The sequence below is a fragment of the Mus caroli genome, unplaced genomic scaffold (genome assembly GCF_978045245.1).
Source record: "Mus caroli unplaced genomic scaffold, Mus_caroli_1 scaffold_6, whole genome shotgun sequence".
Taxonomy (NCBI): Eukaryota; Metazoa; Chordata; class Mammalia; order Rodentia; family Muridae; genus Mus; species Mus caroli.
In genome coordinates, this window is record NW_028227261.1 from 143,257,314 (window position 1) to 143,281,935 (window position 24,622).

At 41.5% G+C, this 24,622-nt stretch overlaps 1 protein-coding gene and 1 pseudogene across 2 annotated transcripts in view; one reads left to right on the forward strand and one right to left on the reverse strand.

Moving 5' to 3' along the window:
- The window catches only part of Rad54b (RAD54 homolog B), an 83,780-nt gene that overhangs the window by 53,553 nt on the left and 5,605 nt on the right, over positions 1-24,622 (reverse strand). For both annotated transcript variants that reach the window (XM_021159883.2, XM_021159884.3), the window contains exon 3: positions 19,311-19,422. In XM_021159883.2, coding sequence (XP_021015542.1) covers positions 19,311-19,422 — 112 coding nt within the window. The remainder of the gene's footprint in view (positions 1-19,310; positions 19,423-24,622) is intronic.
- Positions 10,336-11,777, forward strand: LOC110292542 (mitochondrial import receptor subunit TOM20 homolog pseudogene; annotated as a pseudogene).

Consider the following 24,622-nt stretch of genomic DNA (forward strand, 5'->3'; position numbering starts at 1 on the left):
TGTACAACAGTTAACCAACCTACACCAATGGTCCTGACCACAGCACAAGACCCCGCTAGACACAGCTGCTTGGTAGAAAGCAGGAGTGCACAGAAATGCTATACAGATGTCTTTATGATTGCTGGCCACATGCTGGACCCCTGATCTACAACTCAGCCCCTAAAGTTATTTACTTTGTTTTCATTTCTTTAACCAAGGAGCAAACTAAACTGACTGAATCCTCACTTTGTTGGAGCTCTTTGCTGTTGATTTGAGACAGTCTCCCTGTATAGCTCAAATTCTCAATGTAGCCCAGGCTAGCCTCCAGCTCATGATTACCCTGAGTGCTAGACAATAAACATCTACAAACAGGATCAATGAGACTAGCAAAATGCTGCAAGCTTTAAATGTATTATCTGTTCAAAAGGTAAGACGAACATGTGGAGAGCCTTTTAGAGCCTTTTAGGGACCGCTTGGCAGGAGTCTGACATTGGCCAAGGACAAGGAAATGGCTTCAGGCAGGAATCTGACACTAGGGCATAATAAGGAACTAAGTTTCGGCAAGAATCTAACTTTAGGCTGTAAAAGGGAAGTAGGATAAGGCAGGAATTTTAGTCTTCAGGTGGAACTAGGCTTCAGGCAGGATTTTGGGCTTGGACGAGGAAGTGGGCTCAAGTATTTTGGTCATTATGACAAGTCCTTTTTAACAACTGACATGGGAGTAATCACTTCGCTTGCTGCTTTGTTAGTAGTTCCTTATGGTGCTGCTTGCTGAAAATACTTGCATGTAATTAAAATGGTATAAAAAGTGGGTTAGAAAATAAAAATTTGCCTTCAGTCTCAGAATTGACTGGGGTCACACTACAATGTTGTCTGTCTTTTTTCTTTTTAATCCTCACTCCTGGGCTGGAGAACCTGTTGACTGAGCAGGCTTGGACACAAACAAACAAACAAAGGAATAAAAGCTGGGTGTAGTGTTTACAAGCCCAGGGATAGGGAGAGCACAAATTCAAGGCCCCACTGGGCTATATATAACAAGACCTTGTATCAAGAGACAACATGGGCTACTGAAACGACTCAGACAATAACGTACCTGTCATTCAAGCATGAAAACCAGAGTTCAGCTCCCCACCACCCATATATGCAAGCTTTTAATCCTGGCAGAGGCAGGCAGATCTCCGTGAGTTTGAGGCCAGTTGCAGGACAGTCAAGGGCTACATAAAGAAACTGTCTTTAAAAGCAAAACAAAACAAAAAACTGGATAGGCATGGCAACCTACCTCTAATCCCTAAATTCAGGAAGTAAAGACAGGGGATTCCCAGGGTAACTGGCTAGCTTAGATTAGCCCAATCTGAGAATTCCAGGTTTAGTCAGAGACCTTGTCTCAGTAAATAAAGCAGAGATCAATAATGGAAGAAGACAGAACACCAATTCTAACCTCTGTACACATGCAGCCACCCGCACAGGTTCCCTCAGTAAATATGAATGTACAGCATGTAATATACACACACAAAAAGAAAAGGAAAGCAGATTTCTAAATATTAACATAGTACACTTAAAAAAGAATGTGTTAGACAAAAATACATAGTCTGTAATTCCTATTGTGCTGATACTTGGGAGCCAACACAGATACTCCTAAAGTATAGTACTCTACCTCAAAGTTCTGTGAAATAAAGGGCAATCTCAGAACAGAATTCCTTCTCTCATCCCTAAGGACAAGGAGGCATTTCTCTACATATCTGCACCATACTTTCTATATCTCCCCTGTTTTCTCACTGTTAGGAACATAATTTTGTGCAGCTTGGAATAATGTAGTGTTTGCAAGACAGGAGCCAATGATAGGCAGCTCAGAAGTGAGCCAACCCCAAAGCAGGCGTTGATATGCTAATTAGCTAGGTAAGGGGTGGCAATGATAGGCTAATGAACCAGCCCTTAGCTGTGACCCCTGACTACAGGAAACTATGCCCAATCTAGCAGTGACCCTAGGAAGCACTACTGTGCTCCTGAGACATGGCATCTCAACCCTCTGTGCGGCTATCCATCTGCAAGGGGACTTGGAGACTGGCCACTGTGGAACTGACTTCAGGAAGCTGAGGCAGGAGGATTACAACAAGTCCAAGGTCAGTCTGTGCTACAAGTAAGATGGTGACAGAAAAACCAAGGGTTAAGGGTTAACTAGTGCCTGTTCTAAGTTACTGTATATTGTGTAAAAATAGTTTTTCAGGCTATGTACGCCTTCTGCAAGACTCCAGTTCACAAGCAGCTTCTCACTCAATCTTGAAAGTGGAAACACCTGCATTCCTGATATCTCTGGGGTCAAGCTCCACAAAAACAAATAATAAAAAGATCAAATGAGTGACAAGAAAAGACAGTATAAAACAGAGCTGTGTCAGGTTTGGTGGGCACATACTACAGCCCTAGCAGTGACATAGATGGATCAAAACTTCAAGGCCAGCTCAGGCTAACCAGTGAGATCCTGTCTCAAAATTTTAAAATGAAATACTGAAGCTGGAAGAAATGGTACACACCTGTAATTCAAGCACTTTGGGAAGCCGAGACAGGGAGATTACAAGTTGGAGACTTCATGAAAAAGTAAATAAATTAAAAAGCAAGGTTTAGGAGGTATGTCAGTCTTTGTGCTCACAGGTGAGTAAATAAATTAAATAATAAATTAAAGTAAATCAATTAAAAAGCAAGGTTTAGGAGGTATGTCAGTCTTTGTGCTCACAGATGAGTAAATAAATTAAATAATAAATAATAAATTAAAGTAAATCAATTAAAAAGCAAGGTTTAGGAGGTATGTCAGTCTTTGTGCTCACAGGTGAGTCAGCACTAGGGGATTAGACACAGAGCTGTCTTTGGTCCCCAGGAAGGCTGGGACCAAAGGTAGTTAATAGCCTGGTGACCTTTGTGCTGAAATCAGGACACCAGACTGCCCCAGTCCCTTATCTGGAGTTTGTTTGCCTCAGTCAATCTATAAGGCTATCTTCCCCCAGACCCCTATCTCCAGGCTGCTTGTTCAGTTAACACAGAACCTATTTTATAGAAGATGTCGTTGTGCTGTGCTAACATACACCTAAAATGAACTCTCGGGGTCCGCACGAACACTGGCTACCGAGACGGGTCGAACTGAACTGCTTCTGCCTTTTTATCTTCTGCAGATCGACACTCTGATTGCTGTCAGAGAGATCTTTGAATATTATAATTTCACTTTTCCCACACTGATCCTCACAAAAGCAGATTCAAAGCAAGTGAACAAGTCTAAACAGATTGCTAGGGAAGGAAAAGGTTTTTGAAAGGCCACGTGGATAACATGTCTTACAAAGTTTTATTAGCAAGGATTCAGAAAGTATGAGAAACACGGCAAAACTGCACTCCACTTAGAAAACTGCATGTCACAAATGTCCCTCAAATTAATCCAACTGATGGGAAAAGAATTTCTGCTCTAACATTAAGACACATGACACCTGGCACTGTAAATGGAGATGGACCCCAGTTCACTAGTCACACACACTCAGGGTCCTACTCACAAAGGGCCACACGGGAGCTCAGTAAGAACCAGTGGTGGGGTACAGGCCAGCCTCAGGATTAACAGGGCTGACTAGAGTGGCTTCTCTAACACTGAGGCTGGCGAGGAACTGAATCAACAGAATCCATGCGTGAAGCCTTCAGAAAGAAGGTGTTTCGGCTGGAAAACCACCCACCAGATAGGGTTGGGGACAGTGGGGGAGGCTGCACAAGGCCCTTCTGGTTTTACAGCTATTGAGGCAGCATGTACTACTGAGAGTTCAAAATAAATAACCCAGACTACGGACTCAGTAGTAGAACAAGTGTCTGAAATTCTGGCAGCCCTGGCAAACCCAGCTAAATAAAAAAAAATTAAATTTTAAATAGGACAAAACAGCTAAACAGACATTTTCCAAAACTAAAAATATGGAAGAAGTCATGAACATATGCTCAACATCATTAATCATTAGCAAAATGCAAATAAAAACCACTGATGTTAGACATGGTGGTGTAGCTTGTAATTCTAGTACTTGAGAGGCAGAGACAAGACCAGTTACATGGTGAGCTTGAGGCCAGCCTGAGCTGTATGAGACACTGTCTCAAGAGACCAATTAATCATGTATACTGAATTGATGCAAAGAACTAATCTACAATATCAGAACTAGTTACTAAAGCTACTGTAGGAGAGATGTGTTGTATAAGTAGATTTCAGCTGCTTTGTCATAAGAATTACCTGAGATGATCAATATGTGAATTTGCTTCACTACAGTAACCATCTTACTATAAGTATCCTATGACATCACACATGATACATGCAATTAGCTTTTTAAAAATGGTTTCTTTTACTTCATTTTGTTTACATGCACACATGGAGGTCAGAGGACAACTTTCAGGAGTCAATTCTCTCCTCCCACCACATGGGGTCAGGCGTCAAACAGCCTATCCAGCCCACTCAGTCATCTTACTGGCCCTAAAGCTTACTTTTTAAATATTTTTTAAACTGTGCCGTGAGGGGAGAGCCCACCTCAGTGGGGTTTTCCAAGCACTGGGGTGCAGAGGGAGGGTACCCACACATGTGAATTAGGAAGGACTGATTCATACAAATCGCCTGACTACTGCCTGTCTCCATGCAAGCCTCATCCATCTAAAAGGTGGTACTCCAGTCTCTTGAACAAGAGTTCTGGGTATTCCTAACTCGTAGCTTCAACCACACACAAACTTCAAAATGAGCTGGAAGGGTAAACAGGAGAGGCCAATATCTGAATTACCGCAGCCCTTTTCTCAACAAGACTGATCCCAGAACAAAGTTTAATATATTTATTGCATCCACACCAAAAATTTCAACAGTCTCTACACATAGATTGTTTTCAAAGCGTCCTTGTCCAGGGAACTAAAAGCTAGGGAGGATTATTTCCAATAGGGTCTTTACAACAGACGCATTCCATTTCCTCTCGCACTGGAAAATAACTATACACTTCCAAAATCATGAAAACTATTTAGTCACCAATCTAAATCTTCATAAAGAGGCCTTGAGCAAAAAAAATAACCTCCTTAGTTCTTAATTTTCTATGAGAAATAAATCATGAAGTAAGTTATACAACAGTTTACATGAGCTGGACCTGTACAATTTATCTGAGTGGATAGCACAGTGGGTGGAATCATAAGCGCCTGAGCCCGGCTCTCCAGAAGATGTAAAAACACAGCCCTGCAGCAGGGGGTGGAGAATCAGAGAAGAGTGGATCCCAGGGACTCACTGGCCAAAATGCTGACTACAAGTTCAGTGAAAAAAAGAAAAACTTTTCTCAAAAACTAAGGTGGAGAAGCTGGGGAAATGGCTCAGCAGTTAAGAGCACTGGCTGGTCTTCCAGAGGACCTGGGTTCAAGTCCTAGCACCCATATGATGGCTAACGGCTGAATGCAACCCCAGTTTCAGGGGATCTGACACCCTCTCTAGCCTCTGTGGACACTGCTCATAAGTGGTTCACAGACATATACGCAGACAAAACACACACACATACACACACACACACACACACAGGAATAAATGTAAAACAACAAAAGATAAAAATATGGCAGAGAGGCTGGATGTGGTGGTGATCACAATACTCAGAGGCAAAGACAGCAGATCTCTTCAAGTTCAAAACCAACCTTGTCTACTCAGGCCAGCCAAGACTACAAAATAAGACCCTGCCTCAGAAACACAACAAAATTTGAGAGGGCGCGGGGGGGAGGGTTAAAGGCAAGGCAACAAGACTAGGCACATAATCCTGGGCTAACAAGGAAAAGGGTTTACAAGTAACACTAGAGATAGTAATGAGATATCAAGATATCAAGACAGTTACAATATCTTGATCCATTCAAGTTGTATAACAAAATACCACAAACTGGATAGCTTATGAACAACAAAATTTTATTTCCTGCTATCCTGGAAACTAGAGATTCCAAAATCAAGGAATATTAAGTATCTAGAAAAGGCTGTATACATGGCTGGGTATCCTATGTCTTCAAATGGTGGAAGAGGCAAGGCCACTCTATAAAGCCTATTTTAAATTGTTTTTAGATTTACTTTATTTTTAATTTATGTGTATGAGTATCTGTCTACACCACGTGCATGCCCAGTGCCTGCAGAGAACATCAAATCCCCTGGAATCAGAGTTACAGATAGCTTTGCAACACCAGGTGAGTGCTAGGGATAGAACCCGGGTCCTCGGGAGGAGCAGTTGTGTTCACAGCCTCAGAGCCTTATGTGTAAACCCAGAACCTATTTATTATTAGAGCATAACCACATGCAGGAAGCTCTACAGTTTGTTTACAAACCACACCCTGAAGACTTGAGGGTGACGAGGGCAGGCATAAGTGCACCAGCCTATTCTCAACAAGTTCAGAAAAAGTACACATACATACAACGCACACAAGAAGCATATTTCATGAATATTTAGGGGCGTGGGGATCTTGCTATATGGCTCAGGTTGACCCAAAACTTTCTTCAGTCTCCCAAATGCTGGTATTCTAAGAGTGTATCACCATGTCTGACTCAAATAATTGGAAAATATAAATAGTAAAAATTTTAAATTTAAAAATACAACAAAAAACACATTCTTAACTATTAAACTATCAAATATCAAAAAAACCTACGTATATACTTACATACAGTTGGACATCATCAGGCTGTGGTGGCACACGCCTTTAATCCCAGAGGCAGGTAGGTCTGAGTTCAAGGCGAACCTGATCTACAGAGTGAGTTACAAAAGGCCAAGAATACACAGAGACCTTCTGTCTTGGGTAGTGAGTGGGGTGGATACAGTTGAACATCACAAAATGGTACATACATCGCCCAAGCGATGCTAACGAGAGCACAGACCTGTACTAACCTCTGCAAAGGTCAGCTGACCATTACCTACCAGAACAACGCGTGCACATTCCTTGTGACCAGCATCCTACTCCACATTCTCGTGTGTGGGTGGGAGGATTCATTCTCATGTATGGGTGGGTGGGTATGCGTACTCATGTTAGATCGCATATAACCTAAAACTTCATTAATAAAACACTGACATGTTCATACAGTGGAATCAACTTTTAAAAAGTGAATTAGCTAGACATGCTGGCATGCATGCAGCTGGGGCTGAGGTAGAAGGATCGTGACTTTCAGATCAGCCTAGGCTACACAGTGAAGACAAGGCTATCCTTTGTAAAGGCTGGGGAGCCAGTGATCGATGCTCGCCTGCCACTCTGGGTAGGGAGGGAGGGAGTTCTAAACACACTAACAAAAAGATTTCTGTTGTTGTTTTGTTTTCTTATGTACTTGTGTTTTGCCTGCACGTATGTCTGTGTGAAGGCTTCAGATCCCCTCGAACAGGAGGGGTTACAGACACGTGTGAGCTGTATGTGGGTGGTGGGAATAGAACCTGGGTCCTCTGGAAGAACAGCCAGTACTCTTAACCATTGAGCCATCTCTCCAGACAAAAAGATTTCTAAGATAACTTCTGTGAATACAAGTTCCTAGAAAAAAAGAAACGTCTTCAAATTGAACCTTCCACAAGGCAAATTTACTGACTAGAACTTCAATGACTACAGAGTCTAATTACAATTTATTTTAGGCTTTTTATTTTTTTATTTTTTGTTTTGTTCATTTTTGAGATCGGGCCTCTCTACAGAGACCTGGCTATCCTGGAACTCATTATGTAGGCCAGGATAGCCTCTAACTCACAAAGATCCACCTGCCTCTGCTCCTGAGAGCTGAGATTAAAGGAGTGCACCACTGTGCCCAGCCCCTTAGGCTATCTTTAACCCATCTGTGTAGGACCTAACATCTGGAGACTAACAGATAAAACTTTTTGCTATGCATTAACTTCATCATAGCCTAGTTTTCACTACCCAGAGGGTAAGCATCATCAGACAGCATCTGAGGCCCACAGCTGAGGGAGACCTCTCCACTCTGCTATGACTGCCTACTTAGTGGCTCCAATGTATTTCTAAAGTGCCTGGGCTTATGACTTCCTTTGTCCTGCTACTATAAAAACGTCATCAAACTGGTTCCTTTTTGGAACATGGAACTTGGAACACTAAATCTGTGTTCCCAGGTATGGTCACTCATATTTGGCTACAGAATAAACTATCTGTTATTCCCTTTGAGGTGAAAGTTATAATATTCATGCATCAACACTATTATAGTAAAAAGATATATAAAAAAATGCAGAGTGGTCAAAATGGCACAGCAGGCAAAGGTGCTTGCTACCAAGCCCCACAAATATCTTGAGTTTTATCCGCTGACCTGCACACACAAATATAAATAAATAAATATGTAAGTTAAACATTTTAAAATGCAGTGCAGCTAGTTAACTGCTATCTCCAGAAAATACAGACATAAAATTTTTAGTATCTGTGCTGACTAGTTTTGTCAGTGTGACAGGAGCTAGAGTGATGGGTCTCAACCTTCCTAATGCTGCAACCCTCTAGTACAGTTCCTCATGCAGTCTGACCTCCAACACAAATTATTTTCAATGCTACTCCATGATTGTAATGTTGCTACTATTATGAATCATAACATAAGTATCTGTTTTCCAATGGTCTCTGGTGACCTGCAACCCACAGGTTGAGAACTGCTGAGCTACGGTCATGAGAAACAACTGAGAAACTGCCAGTAAGATCCAGCCACAGGCAAGCCTATGAAGCTTTTCCTTGGTTAGTGACTATGTGGAAGGACCCAGCCCACTGTGGGTGGGGTTACACCTAGGCAAGATAAGAGTGCAGGCTGAGCAAGCCATAGAGAGCAAGCCACAAAATAAGCAGCACTCCTCCATGGCCGCTGCATCAGCTCCTGCCTCCAGGTTCCTGCCTTGAGGTCCTGCCCTGACCTCCCTCAGTAATAGAAGTTGACCTGAAAGTTGTAAGGTGAAATAAACGCTTTGCTCCTCTAGCTGCTTTTGGTTGGTGTTATATCACAGCACTAGAGAAGGAACTAAGATCACTGCAAGAGCCGCTACCTTTAGGGAAAAGACTAGACATCTAAGCATAAGGAAAGACTTAACTATACATGTTCCATGCACCATCTATTTTAAAAATCCACAAGTGTTTACTGTATTTTTCTCTTTAAGATCTTTTCATTATTATCATTTACATATGAGCACATGTGCCACAGTACATGCATAGAGGTCAAAGGATACCTCTGTGGAGTTGGCTGTCTCCTTCCACCTTTATGTGGGATTTGAGAAGTGATCTCAGAAGGCAGGCTTGCATGGCAAGCATCTTTACTGCCTAAGCCATCTCACCAGCCCTATTTTCTCTCTAGATGTCATATTCAGAATAGGCAAATCCTATCTGAGACAGAAAGCAGATAAAATATTGTGAAACTACACAGAAATGACTTTGTACACTTTGCACTATTTGTTAATGCCAGTCGTTTAATTTTGCATGTTAAAATGGTTATTGTTGTGTCTATAATAAAAAATTATTAATAAAATATCAAAAGCAATGAAAACCACATTACCTAAAGTGCCAACCACAATAGCATACAACACTAACAGACCAGGCCCAGGCTCCTCCATGCTCAGCAAGCCTTCTCTCCAACAGGGAATGTGACAGCTCAGCTCTGCCTACTCTTTTGAATGGAAATGTTCGTTTGCTAAGACTGTGCCACTGAAAGTCTGTCTATAGAAGAGAGCCATCCAAAAGATTTCGCAAATATGAATACATTTGTTAATATTATTCAAAAATAAAAATTCTAACATCTCTGAAAGGTCACAAACCTTGAGAGCACATCTAACAATTTCTAGGGACCCAATACTCATTTGAAAACCACATACTTAACTTCTCCACCAGAGAGACTTTATCACAAACTGTTCTGTTTAATCCTTCACTCTTAGGAAGGAAGGGCTGAGAGCGATTAGACAACAGACAGAAGTATTAATTCCCACTAATCTACTGGTACTTGTTATGATCAATGGTCTCACAGTCAACAGGAGGAGGGGCTGCACGGCTCCTGGGTAGGAGAGTAGGCGTCATCATCGTGAGAGGAAGGGGTGAGGGCCATATGCTTGCTCATGTCTCACAGCAAGCAAAGGAGGTTACTAGCATCAGCTGGCCCTCTCCTTTTCCATTTGTGTGGAGTGTAGGCCCCAGCCCACAGGACTGTGCTGCTCACACTCAGGCTGGATACTGCCTCTTTACTGGAAGCTTGAAACTCACTCACAGACACACTCAGACATATGTCTCCTAGGTAATTCTAAATCCAGTCAAGTTGCCAATGGAGATTAGCCACAGCAAGTAGAGGACAGTAGTTCATAGTACTTTATTATATATGAAGGCTGGGGGGGGGGGGGCGGGGGGAGTAGAGACAAGGAGCTAAAGTGCTAATTATCCTGACTTGATAAACACATACAGCATACATACACTGGAAGATCACACTGTACCTTATAAATATGTATAATTATGCAACGACAAAAAAAAATGCCAGGATTGGTTGATGGCTCAGTTGAAAACTTGCTTGACTCATACGCATCAAGCTGAGTTCAATCCATGTAGAAAAAAGCCAGGCACTGGAGGCCGGCGTGCTCCGATCGGTCGGAGCTAACTGCGGCCCGGCGTATGCCCCAGTCGAGCGAAGATGGTGGGCCGGAACGGCGCCATCGCCGCAGGCATGTGCGGTGCCCTCTTCATCGGGCACTGCATCTACTTCGACTGCAAAAGGCGGAATGACCCCAACTTCAAGAACAGGCTTCGAGAACGAAGAAAGAGACAGAAGCTCGCTAAGGAGAGAGCTGGGCTTTCCAAGTTACCTGATTTAAAAGATGCTGAAGCAGTTCAGAAATTCTTCCTTGAAGAGATCCGGCTTGGTGAAGGGTTACTAGCACAAGGTGACTGCGAGAAGCGTGTGGACCACCTGACAAATGCCACTGCTGTGTGTGGACAGCCTCCGCAGCTGCTGCCAGTGTTACAGCAGACTCTTCCACCATCAGTGTTCCAGATGCTCCTGACCAAGCTTCCGACCACTAGTCAGAGAACTGTAAGTGCTCAGAGCTTGCCTGACGATGATGTGGAATGAGCCAGATACCAACAAGATAAAATCTCAGTAAAATATTTTAACAGTTAGCTTGGAAGCAGGTCAGCTCTGGGGGAATAAGGGCAAATTATGCTGTCATGAACTGTCCCACACTGACATCTGCCAAAGCGAATATGAACTTTGGTAGACCCATTGTCTGTTCTATTTATTTTTCCAGTTAAAAGTATTTTGATAGAGCTTTCCATTTTATAAATACACTGAGTTAACCAAAATATCGTGGATTTCCATTTGTTCTTAAGACATGCAATTCAAATGTAAATACAGTATTTACAATTCAAATGTAAATACTACTTAGGTAGAAACTCGTGGTGATTTTAAGATTGGAAAAGAATCTGAGGAAGAGTTGAATAACGCACATTCTAAAGACTAGAACATTTTATTGTATGTTGTAAAATTGGGTAAAAATTTGTGTTTGTGAAAACTGAGCATTAAAACCTTACAGAGACCGTTTCTTGTTTACTTTAAAAAAAAGGAAAAGAAAGAGAGAAAAAAGCCAGGCATGGTGGGATATGTTTGCAATCATAATGCTAGAGAGGTGCAGACACACAATCTTGGGGCTTGCTGGACAACTAAACTAGCTCTTCTGGCACTCAACAGATCAGTGAGACCTCTGTCTTTAAAACAAAAGTGAGGGGAAAGTAAAGGAAGTGTGAGAGAGTGAGAGAGAAAAGAAAGTTTAAATAAGTTACTTTTTTAATGTTTAAAGAGATGAGCCGGGCGTGGTGGCACAAGCCTTTAATCACAGCACTCCGGAGGCAGAGGCAGAGGCAGGTGGATTTCTGAGTTCGAAGCCAGCCTGGTCTACAAAGTGAGTTCCAGGACAGCCAGGGCTACACAGAGAAACCCTGTCTCGAAAAACCAAAAAAAAAAAAAAAAAAAAAAATTTAAATCCTCTCCTAAATTCCTCAATTCTTTTCTTTATTTAAGTTTTATTGCATTATTGATTAGAAAAGATACATAACACACACCTTTAATCCCAGCACTTGGGAGGCAGAGGCAGGCAAATTTCTAAGTTTGAGGCCAGCCTGGTCTACAGAATGAGTTCCAGGACAGCCAGGGCTGTACAGAGAAACCTTGTCTCGAAAAAACAAAAAAAAGAAAAAAAAAAGTACATAATTTCAATTTATCTAAATTTGTTAACATTTAAAAACATATTTTGAGTAAATAGACTTACATCACATTCTTCTTTCCCTTTTGTACCCCAACTCCTCCCAGAAAGCCCCCCCACTTCAAAATCTGCAATACCTTTTATTTTTATCATATTCTTTAAAATCTATAAAATATTATAACAATAAAAATGAGTATTACAAAAGTTGTTTGATATAAAACAACAATCAATTGAACAGTCTCATGTAGATGTTTATCTACAGCAATACTGAAAATACATACATTTTTCTCAAAATAAATTTCAAATATCTCCAAATATAAACTGTATGATATTTTAAAATAACATACCACTATTAGTTTTTTTAATGAACATAAATGGATAGTCTTTTTGTTTGTCTGTTTTTAGTAGAGCTTAAAATCTTGGCTCTTACTGTGGTACCAAAAAAAAAAAAAATCAGAACAGTTTTTGGATATTGGGGTTCACTGTTATAAGGCTGTACTTGAATATCCCTCACATCACCAAAGAATTTTACCTCCATAGTAGATAAACTAAGAGTTGACAGTTCTGCTGCGCCAAGGAATTAATTGTAGGCACAATTTTTGCATATAGATTTCCTGCTATGATCAAAGCTATTTGACTTGAGTGATTGTAGTCCTTCTCAGCCCACAGGGAACAGGTTACATTCATTTAAGAAATGATGTGTATATTAAGATAATCTATCCATGAAGTCATTCATCAACTGTTTCAATGAACAATGTTTCTGCTTGGAGGGCAGCACAGACGTTAGGTGAGGGTAAGATTCTGGTTCATTGGCTGTGATGATTTTGAAAAGCATTCATCTCAGAATAAGAATAACTTAAAAAGTCCTTTTCTTCAAAATTAATACAATAATTATAAATATCAAGCAAAGCCATCAGTCTCACTCTTTGCTGTTCGCTTATAAGCCACCTCTCAAACTAATTGTCTCCATTTCTTTTGGGTGTATAAATAATTTTGAAATATGTAAGCTGTTCTGAAAACCATAGTATAGTGTAAAAACATCAAATAACTGCCGGGCGTGGTGGCGCACGCCTTTAATCCCAGCACTCGGGAGGCAGAGGCAGGCGGATTTCTGAGTTCGAGGCCAGCCTGGTCTACAGAGGGAGTTCCAGGACAGCCAGGGCTAAACAGAGAAACCCTGTCTCGAAAAACCAAAAAAATAAAAAAAAAAAAAAACATCAAATAAACAATGCTACTAATAGAGAGGCTGAGATAGAAGAAGCATTATTTCAAAGCCATTATGTGGCACAGAGCAAGACCCTTGTGCTCTCTATGCCCTTGTTTGTCATGTACAAACAAGCAGAAAGTGTATATGGATTGTACAATATTGGACCTATTTCCCTCACTACCAAATTAGAGACCTCGGGATGACAGTCGACAAATTTCTAATTCCTCATATTTATGAATTTCAATCTATTAGGATATGTTAGCAATATTAATTTACATATTAAGAGATATTAAGGAGAAGTGATTGTTACTTCCTGTTAATTCTCTTGTTAGAGATAGAATTATGTTTGTATGGGTTTGTTGAAAGATTACTCTCTTGCTTCTTATAGGGTATAGTTTCACTCCTTGTGTTGGTGTTTTATATCTATTATCCTTTGTAGGGCTGGATTTGAGGAAAGATATTGTGTAAATTTGGTTTTGTCATAGAATGTCTTGTTTTCTCCATCTATGATGACTGAGAGTTTTGCTGGGTATGGTAACCTGGGCTGGCATTTGTGTTCTCTTAGGGTCTGTATGACATCTGTCCAGGATATTCTAGCTTTCATAGTCTCTGGTGAGAAGTCTGGTGTAATTCTGATAGGCCTGCCTTTATACGTTACTTGACCTTTTTCCCTTACTGCTTTTAATATTCTTTCCTTGTTTAGTGCATTTGGTGTTTTGATTATTATATGACAAAAGGAATTTCTTTTCTGGTTCAGTCTATTTGGAGTTCTGTAGGTTTCTTGTATGTTCATGGGCATCTCTTTCTTTAGGTTAGGGAAGTTTTCTTCTATAATTTTGTTGAAGATATTTACTGGCCCTTTAAGTTGGGAATCTTCACTCTCTTCTATACCTATTATCCTTAGGTTTGGATTTCTCATTGTGTCCTGGATTTCCTGGATATTTTGGGTTAGGAGCTTTTTGCTTTTTGCAATTTTTTTTCCCTGTTGTGTCAATGTTTTCTATGGTATCTTCTTCACCTGAGATTCTCTCTTCTATCTCTTGTATTCTGTTGGTGATGTTTGCATCTATGACTCCTGATCTCTTTCCTAAGTTTTCTAACTCCAGGGTTGTCTCCCTTTGTGATTTCTTTATTGTTTCTATTTCCATTTTCAGATCTTTAATGGTTTTGTTCCTTTCCTTCGCCTGTTTGGAAAAGTGATTTTAGATCTGAATCTTGCTTTTCCGGTATGGTGGTGTATCCACGACTTGCTATCGTGGGAGAATTGGGTTCTGATGATGCCAAGTGACCTTAGTTTCTGTTGCTTATGTTCTTATGCTTGCCTCCCACTATCTGGTTATCTCTAGTGCTACCTGCCCTAGCTATGTCTGGCTGGAGCTTGTCCTTCCTGTGATCCTGGTTATATTAGAACTCCTCCAAATCAAGCTGTCTCTGTGATCCTGTGATCCTGAGATCCTGGGTGTGTCTGAGCTCCTGGGAGTCAAGCTGCCTTTGGGACCTTGAGATCCTGTTGTGACCAAACTCCTGGGATCCTGGGATCCTCTGATCCTGGGAGTGTTAGAGCGCCTGGGAGTGGAGCTGCCTCTGGGTGTTCTTGGGGCTGGCTTTGGAGTTTGCGCCCAAGGTCTGATCACGGAGCCAGCCCAGACAGACCAGAAGGAACCCATGCCACTGGTCTGGTGGAGTTCCTGCGTGCCTGGGTCCTACTGGTCCCAGTTACTCCCTGTGTAGGGGACAGATGTGTGTCCTCCTCACCACTGATCCTCTGATCTCCTCAATTCTTCTATATTAATTTTCCTCTTGTTTTATTCACTTGTTTATTCCTTATTTATTTATTTATTTATTTATTTATTTATTTATTTTGGTCTATGTGTGAAGCTTGGAACTGAACTCAGGACCCTGCATATGATAGGCCAATGTTCTGCTGGTGAGGTATGTTCTCAATTCTTATAACTATCTCTTTACAAAAGGAAAACAAAAAAAAAAAAAAAAGTTCTAGTCCTCTGCCAGGCCTCACACAAAATGCCCTTACTTCTGTTCACATCTATCTTTCCTCCATTTACCTAGTCATATTAACATATCCCTTCCAATACGCCTCTTGCTAAAGCTGACACTCTCTCAACAGCACCAAAACATCACAACCAAATGGCCTTGTCTTGCCTACTTGGTTTCTCTAAGTACTTAGAAGCCAAAGACTTGGTCTGAATGTCAACTACAAAAAACAACATGTCTCCAAAACCCCTTCATGAAAGTTAGCATCCACCTTTGTACTAGTCAGGGTTCTCTAGAGGAACAGAACTAAAGAATGAATGTGTGTGTGTGTGTGTGTCTGTCTGTCTGTGTTTAATATTTATTAGAATGTCTGTCTGTCTGTGTTTAATATTTATTAGAATGACTTACAGGCCACAGTCAAACCAATCCAACAATGTCTGCCTTTGAACATAAAGCCCAAGAATCCAGTAGTCACTCAGTTCACAAGACTGGATGTCTCAGGTGGTCTTCTACACTGGAATCCTGAAGAAATACTCTAATGCCAGTGAAGGAATGGACTTTCTAGCAAGGCAAAGGCAAGCAAGAAGAGAACAAAAGCTTCCTTCTTCCATAGCCTTTTATACAGGCTTCCAGAAGTCTACAATATCCTCCTGCCTCAAGCTCTGGATCAAGATCAAGGCATGTCTTCCAATTTCCTACTTCAAATTAGGCAAAGATCCCTCACAGGTATACAGCTGGTCTTTGCTACTTTGTGGGTTCTTTTTCCCCTATCACTAAATAGGAAAGAAAGAAGGATAGAGGGCAGAAAGACAGGGATCCCAGATTTTAATTTTCTGTTTGTTTCTTCTCTGACTATTAACAAACTGCAACCAACTTCCCTGAACAACCAACAACCACTGACAATGACTCTTGGGGCTTTAGCATTTACAGACCCTTTGAAATTTTTCCAGAAATTCAAACATCTCACAACCACAGAAACTATCTGCAGCTAGCAAAACCATGCATCTGCTAGAGCACGAGGCAAATCATAGTCAGCTGCTCTGGACAGTCTGAAGCAGCCCCACATCCCCACACCTCGGATTAAAACAAAAACATAGTCTTATTATTTCTCTGACTCTAAAGAAAACAGAAGTCCTGAATTCTCACTACACAGGTAGCCCTCCATTTTGGGGAGGGAGGGGTTGTTCCAGATGTAGTCAAGCTGACAACCAAGAATAGCCATCACAATCATAAACTAAACTGAATCCATCTAAACATGATCACATCTGCAAAGACCCGCATTGTGGTCTCCCTTCCCCCACCTGCTTGAACCTGCTTGCTCAAGGGTGGAGCTTCCTGCTCATTCGTCCTGCCACGCCTACTGCTGGACCCTGCCTTTGCTGCTTGGAGGCACACACGTGTTCGTCCTGCTACTGGACCCCGAGATTGTTTGGCGGGAAATCGGGTTCCCTCCCCCTTCCTTTATAACTGAGTGTCTGAAAATAGTAAAATTGAGCTTTGATCAGAATGTTGTCTTAGCTTCATTCCCTTCTCTTGCCGCCTAGCCCCTCTTCTCTTCCAGGTTTCCAAAATGCCTTTCCAGGCTAGAACCCAGGCTGTGATCTGCTGGCTGGACACAACACCGCATTTGAAAAGAAAGTCACATTCACGGACATCAGTACTCAGAATCTGCCTTTGTAGGAAACATACTCAACTCACATTTCCCCTCTTCCAGGATTTGGTTTCCACAGGCCCAGGCCAAAATGACTCAACTATTCATAAATAAAGGGGCGGTGCTGGAAAGTTTTATTTCAACTTGACACAAGCTAAAGTCATCTGAGAGGAGGGAGCCTCAGTTGAGAAAATGCCTCCATACGATGGGGCTATAGACAAGCCTGTAGGACATTTTCTTAGTTAGCAATCAATGAGGGCCCAGTTCATTGTGGATAGGGCTACCCCAGAGCTGGTAGTCCTAATGTCCTAGTTCTGAGCAAGCCATGGGGAACACACTGGTAATCGGCACTTCTCCATGGCCTCTGCATCAGCTCCTGCTTCTAGGTTCCGGCCCTGTCCTGACTTCCCGCAATCATGAACAGTGATGTGGAAGTGTAAGCCAAATAAACCCTTTCCTACCCAACTTGCTTTGGTCATGACATCTCATCACAGCAATGATAACATTAACTAGGACATGGGCTATCCAAAAATGGGCTCTTCTATCACACTCTCCATAGAGAAAACATTCTGTGAACCTCTGGGAGTCATTAGAGGTAAACTTAAACCTTCATCCTCAAAGAACATCATCTGCAAATACAGAGTGCTATAAAGAGACAAGTACCCAGTGAAACAGAATGCAGTCAAGAGTAATTAACAAACCATCTTATAGAACTCAGTGGTAGAGAATTTGCCTAATGTTCATAAGACCATAGGTTCAACTCCTAACACACATGAATAGGAGGAAAGAAAACTGTAAATGAGGCATAATATAATCAACTTCTGAATTTAGAATGCTGACTGAACTATTTCAACTTCTTTACATATGGGAAAAATTTCAAAACAAGAAGGTAATGTGGGGATATGGGGACATATTTTAACTGAAATATACAGGCTTACATCTCCCCAGAATGAATTAGACCTAGAATTAAAAGGGTGTCAAAAGGTACGACCTGTGCATGCCACATTCTCTCTCATTCCCACGCCTTTCTACCGACATGCTTCTGCAGCAATCGACCAGAGGACAAACATTTCTTGGTGTGAGTGGCCCTGTCTCTGAGAAAGAGGCAGGAGAGAATCCGAAGGTAGGAACAGGCCTCCCAGTCCAGTGAACCCACTAAATCAGCAAAGGGATTAAGGGTTCAGTGAATTAATTCACTCTTCAATTTAACTCTTAACTACTCCTCAAATTTAGTATTAAGATGATGACAAATAAAGCACAAATCAGTAACAGATTATATTACATTCCATAGTAAAAACATCATTCTCAGATGAAGAAATCAGCTACCATAATAGAAAAGAAAGAAAGAAAGAAGAGAAGAGAAGAGAAGAGAAGAGAAGAGAAGAGAAGAGAAGAGAAGAGAAGAGAAGAGAAGAGAAGCACACAGCACTGATTATCTGCCCTAGGCCTGACAGTGAAAGGGAAAGCCCAGAACAAGAAAAAAGGGAGTCTGGGAGCAGGGACAGAAGGACAGAGACTCCATCAGACAGGCAGCAGCCACACTGACAAGCAGTAGGATGGATAACCAGGAAAATACACAGTTGCTTTTTCTACCTTCAAAACTGAATTCACAAAAAGGCTAAGTAATTATATACTTAGTATTCAGTAGCCCTAGAGTTGAGGCCAGCTCCCAGAACCTATCCAGTCAAAGGAACATAAAAAAAAAAAAAAAAAAGCCTTTATCAAAGCCAAATAAATTCTACAAAGGAACCATAATTATTTTAACTCGGTTCAACAATGGAGAGATGGAACACAAGTAAAATGCTAGATTTTCTTGAATTAATAATTCAAATCTGATTTGACCTTAACATTGAGTACAATAAAGTTGTGACTTGCATATTTCAAGTTTTTCTCTTCTAGTTTAGCAGTATCAACAAGTTTATTCACAGAATTTTAAATACAACTAATTGGTGCTTAAAGATTGTACCTGATCAACAATTTTCCTATAGTCTAAAACATAGTCCTACTACAAAACCCAAGATTCAACTGCATGGTTTTAAGGTTTGTTCAGATTGCTTATTTTGTCAGTGCTGTAGCTCAAACCCAGGACTTTGCCATGCAAGGCAAACACTCTAACCACTGAGCTACAGCCTTTTAGTTAAACGGTTAAATTCAACTTCTAAACATAAAATCAGACAACAGATAACCTGAAGCAAAATATCCAGTGGTATTATATCAACAATTATCAAATAACATTCATTCTTGAATAATCATTTCTAGAGCACTGTGAAGTAACTTAAGTACAAACATAATACAATAAGTGTCTTACCTGGAGGAAGTGGATCTACTCTCGTCCCATCACCCACTTCCCTAGGGATTCCCTCAGTGGGGCCAGGATTTGAACTGCATACACCTGGATCATTTTGTGACTGTTCAGCACACTAAAAGAGAAAAAGAATTGCATACATACATATATGATACATGAATTAAATTTAAGTTCCCACATTTTTATATAATAGGCTCTAAACTTAAATCGAGCCAGTTTCAACATATCTGTATTAATAGGTACTTTCCCAGGACCTAGGTTCTAAACTGAAAGGCAGCCTAGAACACATAACAAGGCCACGGACAACCTGAGCTACACAGCAACTCAAACTCAGCTGAGTTATGCAACATGCTGCCTGGAAAATTCAAGAGCTCATTGGTAGAACACTTGCCTACCAAGCATAGGTCTTGAATTTAAACCTCAGTGCCACTAAACAAAAGCTGGAATAAACCAAACACTCCTTAACTAATGAATGAGATGTGTACGACACAGTAAATGAATACAAGGGAATTTTTTTCCTTTCTTTTTTTTTTTTTTTTTTTTTTTTTTTTTGGTTTTTTGAAACAGGGTTTTTCTGTGTAGCCTTGGCTGTCCTGGAACTCACTCTGTAGACCAGGTTGGCCTCGAACTCAGAAATCCGCCTGCTGTAAACCAGGCATAGTGGCGTATGCCTTTAATCCCAGCACTCGGGAGGCAGAGGCAGGCGGATTTCTGAGTTCGAGGCCAGCCTGGTCTACAAAGTGAGTTCCAGGACAGCCAGGGCTATACAGAGAAACCCTGTCTCGAAAAAAAACAAAACAAACAACAAAACAAACAAACAAATAAACAAAAAGAAATCTGCCTGCCTCTGCCTCCCGAGTGCTGGGATTAAAGGCGTGCGCCACCACCCCCAGCTTGGTCTTTTTTTTTTTTTTTTTACAATTATATATAAGGTTTTGGGTTTTTTTGTTTTTGGGGGTTTTTTTTATTTAAGATTTATTTTATATATGTCATTTATTTTATGTATGAACATTGTCACTGTCTTCAGACACACGAGAAGAGGGCATCGGATCCCATGATAGATGGTTGTTAGCTACTATGTGGTTGCTGGGACTTGACTTCAGGACCTCTAGAAGAGCAGTCAGTGCTCTTAACCACTGAGCCATCTCAGCAGGCCACAAGGGAATATTAAGTGCTCTCTCAAATATACTGTCTAGTGCCCAGAATCTATAAGATGCCGCTGTCTTATTCTATGTGGCAAATGGGGTTCAGAGGCTGCCGTCAGGGACTTTCAGACACATTCTCAGGAGATACAAACAGATCCAATCTAACCAAATGGGGTTCCAAACCCAGAAACCAGAGAAGCGGCGGCGGTTCCCAGTGCTGGCTGGAAGACAGAAAAGGAAATCATAATGACCTGCAAAGGCTGGATATCCAGCTGCTGCAGCCTGGAAGGACTACTCAACAGGCTGAGGTAGAAAGTCAAGAAATCAGGTAAATAAATGGACTCTTCCCTAAAAGCCTCCACAAATCCTCGTAGGCCCTACCTTGACCTTAGCCCAGCCAAGTACTGCCCGTGGCGACATAAGTGAGAAGCGTCTTCCTAAGCTCAGGCATATGAACCCGTGGTCCCCAGTCAGTGGAGCTGCTGGACAGAGTGCGTCAGTACAGACAGACCTTGAGAGTTCATAGGTTCACCCTACTTCCAGCTCACACTCTGCTTTGTCTCTCAGCTTCCTATCCTTCCACCATGCCAGCTTCCTGCTGCCATTTTGCCCCACCATGAGACACTCTTATCCTCTGGAATCGCAAACCCAAGTAAGTTCTTCCCCCTACTGACTGACTCTGGTCACGGTATTCTACGGTGACAACAGAAGAGTCACCAACACAGGTACTTTGACCTTGACCCCGAATGGCTGACTAATATGCCGATGTGTGTAGATACCACAACTGCTCATCAATAGTCTACCTACTGATGGAGTCTTGGTTGTTTCTACCTTTTAGCTTTCAAAATTAGACAGTACATTTTTGCTGTTAAGTCCATAAATCCATGGTACTATGTTAAAGGAGCAAGAGAAAACTAGTATTTCAGCAGTAAGAACAAATAATTACTGATGCCTGCTTTAACATGGATAAACCTGGAAAACATGCTAAAGGAAAAGGCTATGCAAGTTACAAAAGGACATATTTCACATGAATCCATTTATATGAAATGTCAATAACAGGCAAGTCTAAGACAAAATATATTAGCTGTGTCAAGTAAACAAATGGAAGTAGTAGTTAACATATAAGGATTTTTTGTTTTGTTTTGTTTTATTTTGTTTGTAGTCATGAAAATGTCTACAATTGACTGTGGTGGTAGCTACACATTCTGTAAATTTATTACCTCAACAGTGAGCCAGGCAGTGGTGCCGCACACCTTTGATCCCAGCACTCACAAGGCAGAGGCAGGTAGATCTCTGAGTTCAAAGCCAGCTTAGTCTACGGCATGAATGAGTTACAAAACCCTGTTTCAAAAATAAGAAAGAAGAGGTGAGAGTAGTAAGGAAAGGGAGAAAGATGGGGAGAAAGAAATGCAAAAAACACTCATATTCAGAAAAAATCAAGAGTTCAAGACTCAGGTAGGCAGTGGTAGTGCATGCCATTAATCCTAGAACTTGTGACACAGAAGCAGGAGCCCAGCTTAGTGTACAAAACAAGTTCCAGGATAGCCAGGAACATAGATAAACTCTATCTTTAAAAGTCAAAAGAAATTAAAAAAAAAATCTATTAAAGCCAAGGAACATATTTAAAGTTCTGTGCTGCTGTGTAGCTAGTTGGAGGGCTTGCCCAGCATGAAGGAAGGGCACAATTTGAGCCCTAGAACCATATGTAGAACAGGCGTGGTGGCGCACACACCTGTAATCCAGAAGTTCAAGGCCATCCTTGGCTACACAGCAAGTCCAAGGCCAATGCGAACTAGAAGAAACTGTTTAAAAAGGAAAGGGAGCCAACAAGATGGCTCTGTGGCTAACACTTACCATCAAGGCTTACAACCTGAGTTAGGTCCCCAACCCACATAAGGCAAGAAGAGAACCAATGATCTTTGACCTGCACAGGAGCACTGTAGCACAAGGCACTCACACCCATGCATACCATAAACAAAACAATATAGTAAGAACGGATTAAAAGAATCAAATCCAGTGTATAGTGCAACGTAGATGAGCTCTGAAAATACAGAACTCCAAATGGCAAAGAGCACAGAATTCCACCTCTTGCAGTCCATGACGGAGTGAACCTCGTGGGCAGCAGCAGTCCCTGCCCAAGGGCGAGTGCTATGCTAAAGGGCAGAGTTTTCGCTAGAGTTACTGTTTAGCCGGTACAAAGTTTCTGTTTGAGCTGCTGAGAAAGCTTTGGGAACAATGAGGATGCTTGCACAATGGCTGAAAGTTATCAATGCCACTCAGTTCCACATTTAAAAATCCCTAAAATCTCAAAAGCCAGGTATCTTGTAACCTCAGTTCCCAAGAAGCAGAGAAGGGAGGTTCAAAGCAACTTGAAAGACAACCAGGGATACACGAGTTCCAGGCCAATCTGGGCTGCAGAGAACTTGACTTTAAAAAAAAAAAAACCAAAAAAAATTACATTTTATGTTATATGTTTTACCCCAATATTTTTTTAAAAAATGACTTAGGTTGGAGAGATGACTCAGCAATTACAAGCACTAGCTTCTCTTCCAGAGGACCCAGGTTCAACTCCCAGAACCACATGGCAGCTCAGTATTGTCTATAACTCTAGTCTCAGAAGACCAGATGCCCTCTTCTGCCCTCCATGGGCACCAAGCATGCACGTGGCACAGATATACATGCAGAAATAATCTATATACTTTGTATGTTTTATATACCACCTTTCCACTTAAGAACCTTCTCTTTATACCTAAGGCAAAAATAATTCTTTTAGGACTAGAGAGATTGCTAGGCAGTTGAGAACATGAACTGCTCTTGCAGAGGACCTAGTTCAATGCCCAAAACCCCCATGGTTGTTAACCAGACCTTCTGAGGGTCTGGTTCCAGGGAAGCCAATGCTCTCTTTTGCCTTCCGTGGAGGCACTCCATGCACATGGTGCACAGACATACATGCACACATAAAATAAAACTATACAAACAATCTTCTTTTCTTACAAGAGACCCTTTTAGTCATCTTTTGTTTTTGAGACAAAGTGTGAAAACTTTCAAAGCCCCACACTCCCAGTCCTCCTGCCTCAGGACTACTGAAATTACAGGGATACACAAGCACCCTGGCCCAACATTTACTCTTTATAATTTAAACACCTAGAAGCTGAGTTTGTAGCTCCATCAAAAGTCACTAACCTACCATGTACAAGGACCTGGGCTCACCCCCCCACACACACCCCCAGCAAAGAAAACAATGATGATGTAAAAGTCTGGAATAATTATGTAAATTATATGTGTATTTTTCCTCTTTAAACCACTTTCTCCCAAGCCTCAATTAATTGAATCAATAACTTGAAAGAACACTGACTAGATTTTTTTTTAAAGATTTATTTATTATATGTAAGTACACTGTAGCTGTCTTCAGACACTCCAGAAAAGGGCACCAGATCTCATTACAGATGGTTGTGAGCCACCATGTGGTTGCCAGGAATTGAACTCAGGACCTTCGGAAGAGCAGTCAGTGCTCTTAACCACTGAGCCATCTCTCCAACCCCATGACTAGATTTTTTATTGCATTTATTTATTATGTATTCTGCAGGTGTCTGTGTATGTGCACACATGTGAAGTCAGAGGACAACTTATGGGAGTCTGTTCTCTCCTGCCGCCCCATGAGTCCTGGAGATTGTGGTCAGTTTGCCAGGCTTGGTGGCAAGTGCCTCTACCCAGTGAGCCACCCTACCAGCTCACACATGACTTTCTATAAGAGATTGCGTGTGGAACTGTGAAAGGTAGCATGGTCCCCATTGAGCTAAGGCTAAAAGTCCCAGAGACAATGAAGGGACAGTAGGGGCTTTGCCTGCTCCCAGGCACCCGGCCCCAGTCACTAGCTGCAGGCCTGATAGATTTGTGGCCATCAGTCACATGAGGACAATGCCCTAAGCCCTTCCACATGTAGAGGGCGTGTAAGGTTCAAGACAGATCTCCATTTTAATGAGGTATCTTAGCCAATAAGCTCTCCTTCCCAGACATTCATCTCTGCAAAAGGTGTTTAACCTCAGGCCCAGCCTGAGAAGTGGGGTATGGTTTACTCATCCACTTTCCACCATGACAAGAAATGCCTTAACACAATCAACTGTCTCTTTTCATCAGGTTCCACCATGGGGAGCCATGGAGATGGCCTCT